Below are 5,016 nucleotides of genomic sequence, written 5' to 3' on the forward strand. Positions count from 1 at the left end.
AATTTCTAAATTATCTGACAGTTGATTTCCTGCATTATCTGCACTCTATTCATTTTCTAAAATAAAGTCATAAAGAACACAGCTTATAATCGTTGCTGCTTGGGGTACAGCAATAAGATTTTATGTTTCCACGTAGTTTTTCAGGCACTGACTATAAAGACCAAAACCAAGGTTGACTGCCATCCCAAAGGCCAGTTATAGCTAGGAAGTCGTTCCAAGCTCTAGGAGGAAAGGTGAAAGGAAAGGAAAGCACAACAAAACAGAGGGAGGGAAGAAAAAAAAAAAACCTCTCCAACAGCTATGCTTTATTTCATTCATAGGAATGAGTCTTTGCCCTAACATGGCTTTATACTATAAATGATAACTACTGTTTATCAAGCAGCTATGTGCTATGTATTTCACATGCATGGTGTCATTTGATTGAATCCTCACTAAAACTGTAAGGAAACCACTATCATCTTGAAGACATCAAGATCTAGTACTTACCCATGGATATATACATAGAAATTAACCTTGCTAGGACTTGATAGTTCTTTGGAATCTAGGGCCCCTGCACTTGACCTTCATATTGTACTGTCTCCTGAAGAACAATACACGTGTCTTGTGGACCATGGGCAAACTGCAATTTTAAAAATGCTGTTTCCTTGCTCGTGCCTTGGTTGCTAACCTTTCTCACTTAAAACCTATCAAACAACTTATTTGGAGTCAATGGATAGTGAGAATGCAAAAGAAAAAGTGGTGAGCACACAGTGTGCAGAACTGGAATCATAAGAGAGGCACCTTGGAGGGGGCCACAAGTAAATGCTGAAATATCAAGTAGCTGTGGTGTGAGTCTTGTTTTCACTAAAACTATTTTTAAGGAGGAGTTACTACATGTATTGTAATGCCATCCTCTATCCCACTCCCTAACTCATATGTAATACTGCTCCACAAATGGAAGGGTACAGAATTCAGATCCTGGTCGCCCCTCTCCCCAAAGGAAAAAAAAAAAAAAGATAGTCTCTATGGAAGGACCCAGAGAATCATTTCATCCAGTATCATGGGATGTGAGTACCCTTCAGCCACCCCCTCCATTTCCCAAATCATCTTGCAGCCCTAGTAAAAGAGAGGAAAGAGATTTACCTGCTTCTATTGAGGTTGAAGCCTGAAAGTCATGTATAACCTTTGAAGGACTGTAATGGTTTTAATCACAGGAATAGCATCTTTTTGAGAGGCAGGAGAGAGAAAGGAGCTGAACCACTCTGCAAATATTAACCCAGCTATTTTGGAGCAATGGCTATTGCCTTTGAAATCTTTCATCATGGGTCTATACTTAGAATTCAGATGAGCGCAGGGGGAGGGGAACAGGGCAATGTTAATCCCCAGTTGTTTTGAAGTTGTCCTGTAAGCAGGTTAGTATCTAAACTGCCCAAAATGGAAGCGTTCAATACTTTGTTTAAGTTATGTGATTCTCTCTGTGTAACCTGGTCTGCACATAGATTGTCACAACACTCTGGGAGGTGACACTTCTCAGTTTTCTTTCAAACTAGATGTTCTAGAGAGCACTAGCTGCAATCACATTGGGAGACTGATGCTCCATGACAGCTAAAAGTTGGATTGAGTTTCAGGAGCTACTATATATAAAGCTGGGTCGACTTATGTCACTGCACTAATTAAATGCCATCTGGGTGGTTCCTCTGGGTTTTTGAGTCCATCATCCAGTTCAGATCGAGTCAGAGGCCAAGGAGGAGAACATGATGATGGACCTTTTTGAAACTGGCTCCTATTTCTTCTACTTGGATGGGGAAAATGTTACTCTGCAGCCATTGGAAGTGGCAGAAGGCTCTCCTTTGTATCCAGGGAGTGATGGTACCCTGTCCCCCTGCCAGGACCAAATGCCCCCGGAAGCGGGGAGCGACAGTAGCGGAGAGGAACATGTCCTGGCGCCCCCGGGCCTGCAGCCTCCACACTGCCCCGGCCAGTGTCTGATCTGGGCTTGCAAGACCTGCAAGAGAAAATCTGCCCCCACTGACCGGCGAAAAGCCGCCACCCTGCGCGAAAGGAGGAGGCTAAAGAAAATCAACGAGGCCTTCGAGGCACTGAAGCGGCGAACTGTGGCCAACCCCAACCAGAGGCTGCCCAAGGTGGAGATTCTGCGGAGCGCCATCAGCTACATAGAGCGGCTGCAGGACCTGCTGCACCGGCTGGATCAGCAGGAGAAGATGCAGGAGCTGGGGGTGGACCCCTTCAGCTACAGACCCAAACAAGAAAATGTAAGCCTAGATGCTGCCGGGGCAGGGAAATGCAAAGGCTGATTAAACGCCTTCCTCGGGGCCTTAACCTCCAGCTGCTTGGTCTTTTTTCCCTTCCCCCTTTCTCGCCCGCCCCTCCCGCTCCGTCTCTAATGAACCCCCAGTGACCCAAGAAGACCGGGTGCTTGCAATAGGCAGGAAATGCGTACCCGACCCGAGGAAGCAGGAAAGCCGCCCCCCCCCACCCCACCCCCGGAACCGATGTTTCTTTCCTAATCTGCTGCTGCCTTGGTTTTCCCTCCAGCTTGAGGGTGCGGATTTCCTGCGCACCTGCAGCTCCCAGTGGCCAAGTGTTTCCGATCATTCCAGGGGGCTCGTGATAACGGCTAAGGAAGGTAAAGTAAAAGAAAGGGCTCTGGGCCGTACCGGAGAAAATCAGGGAGGTGGATAAGATGCTTGGGCCGAGAGGGCTCGAAGCGAGAGCAGGGACGCGCCCTGCGAAAAGGGCGCTCTTTGCGCGCGGGGACCAGGCCTTTCTGCGCTGCCAAAGCGGCCTCGCGCGGGGCGCGGAGCTGCTTCGTTTTCCTTGTTTGGGTGCTATGTTTGTGTGTTTGTTTTTTCGCTCAGGAGGGGCAAGTATTGATTCGTCAGCCTCGAGTAGCCTTCGATGCCTTTCTTCCATCGTGGACAGTATTTCCTCGGAGGAACGCAAACTCCCCTGCGTGGAGGAGGTGGTGGAGAAGTAACTGGGCCGGCGCTTGAGACCTTCTCCACGCAGCAGGAAGATCCCACCGACCCTTCCTGGCCTAATCCTTTAGATTAGGTCACATTACATTAACATTTAGGAACCCAGACCGAAAAGTTGGTGAAAGGGAAGGAGACACATTCACAAAGAAACGTTGCGAAAACTGTTGTGCACGCTCAAATGAAAAAGCCTTCCGGCTTTGGGCTTTTATTTTTTTGGAACCGCGAGTGGCTTAGGTCTAGCCTCATTTTGTTTTTGTTTGGTTGGTTTTATAATATATTAACTTTTATTACGGTGATCCTTTTGTGCCATGTTCAAAAGAAGTTCATTCCTGTCTAAAGTGGGAACGTTGCATTTAATGTTAGAGGTATTTAATGTATTTTTGTAAATAGTTTAGCACTTTCATTTTTTTATGTAAACCTAAAATATATTTTAAATGTGGAACGATGTATATAAAATGTGCGAGGATCCTGGTATTGTAATATTAAAAAGAAGTCTCTATATGAACAAAGTTGGTCCTAATTTGATGGAACTGGAAAAATATGTTTGGAGGCATGTGTACAAAAATAAAGAGGAGCCATATTTTAATTTAGACACCACACAAGCCCATTTATTTGGGTGTTTCCTTACATGCCAATTGAAAGGGAGGAAATTTGGCTTTCTTTAGTCTGAATTCAACTGGATAATTTTCTATCTCTCGTAGACCTCACACTTGTCATTGGAAGTGAATAGTGCCCAGAAGAAAACTGTCATTTTTCCTTTATCAGCATCCTTTTCCATCTGGTTTTACACTCCTATACCTGGAGATCTGGGTGAGATTTACTTACCCAAAGTTAACAATGGAATTTTCAATCTAGGAAAATATGGTTGCAAGAAATTACCACACCAAAACTGTGCTCATTTCCCGAAAAGATCTTCAGCGGATTTACCCCCAAATTGCCTTCCCTCCTAGCCTTCCCAGGCCGCTCTTGTCCTGAAGTGTGGATCTGGAGTTCCCGGGGCTGCATCCGTCATCCTCAGGGCCGGATCCCGGGCCCCCTCCCCAGTTTTCTTGAACTAGACTGGTCCCTAGCAGACTGGAATATCCTCAAGGCCTCCTTTGGCTTGGGTCTGTTTTCCATATACAAAAGATAAAAGAAATGGGCAATCTGTCTCTGGAGGTGGGGTGGGCTGCTTTGAAGGGAGGGCTGCTTTAAGTGAGGGAAGGCTTCAATGGTTGAGGGCAAAAGACAACAACAACACACATGCAACCTCTTAGCCGGGCCAAACAGCAAAGCCCCAGAGAGGCTAGAAGCCCCAGGAGCTCCTCATCATGCAGATTTTACAACGTGTGCCAGGTTTGTTTATCCTGTAACCTCAGGAAGAAACGACCACCAAGAAACACAGTGGGAAGTGAGGCAGACGAGAGGAGGAAGCCATTTCTTTTGAATTGCGACTTCTCTCTTAGATTCTGTAAGTGGCACCTTCACTCCCTTCCCCCACCCCTGAACTTCTACCTTTCCTCCTCCTCCCCAACAGCTAGTCTTCAGTTAGCAGATGTGAAAATCAAATCGGATTCAGTATTTCCCAGCCCACCCTTTCCTTCCTAACCCTCCAAAGGCTGGACCTTCTTGTTGCCCACCTAAGTTCCGGATAGCACGACAGACAGCGCCCCCTGCAGGTACAGAGCTGAATCTTGCCCCTTTTTCCCTTCAGAAAGGAAGGCCTCTTCCTGGGGATAATAGTCACTGCGTTTTCTGAGTATATGGGAAATTCAGATTTCTTCTAAAACAAATGTAAAATGCAGAAAGATTCCTAGTGGAAGCTGACATTGACGTACAATCTCTTTTAAAGGTTTGGCAGAGGCAGGTGGGAGATTTAGCGGCTGTAAACGGCTGAGCCTGTGTGGGGTTGGCTACCTAGATGGAATCCAGGCTGCCACAGTCGGTCCAGGGCTAGTCACTGCTCATTCTTAGTCCCGTTTCCTCCTGAGGTTGTGAAGATTCAGTGAGATAACACATGTGAAGTGCTTAGCCAAAATGGCACAAAATAAACACTAGA

General features: G+C 46.4%; 1 protein-coding gene across 1 annotated transcript; it reads left to right on the forward strand.

The window, feature by feature from the left end:
- The first annotated feature begins 1,647 nt into the window (after nucleotides 1-1,647).
- Nucleotides 1,648-3,483, forward strand: MYF6 (myogenic factor 6). The gene is made up of 3 exons (XM_055238195.1): nucleotides 1,648-2,252; nucleotides 2,536-2,626; nucleotides 2,859-3,483. The coding sequence occupies exons 1-3, from the start codon at nucleotides 1,734-1,736 to the stop codon at nucleotides 2,975-2,977; spliced, it is 729 nt and encodes a 242-aa protein (XP_055094170.1). The 5' UTR covers nucleotides 1,648-1,733; the 3' UTR covers nucleotides 2,978-3,483.
- Nucleotides 3,484-5,016: the final 1,533 nt, after the last annotated feature.

The sequence above is a fragment of the Symphalangus syndactylus genome, chromosome 13 (assembly GCF_028878055.3).
Source record: "Symphalangus syndactylus isolate Jambi chromosome 13, NHGRI_mSymSyn1-v2.1_pri, whole genome shotgun sequence".
Classification (NCBI taxonomy): Eukaryota; Metazoa; Chordata; class Mammalia; order Primates; family Hylobatidae; genus Symphalangus; species Symphalangus syndactylus.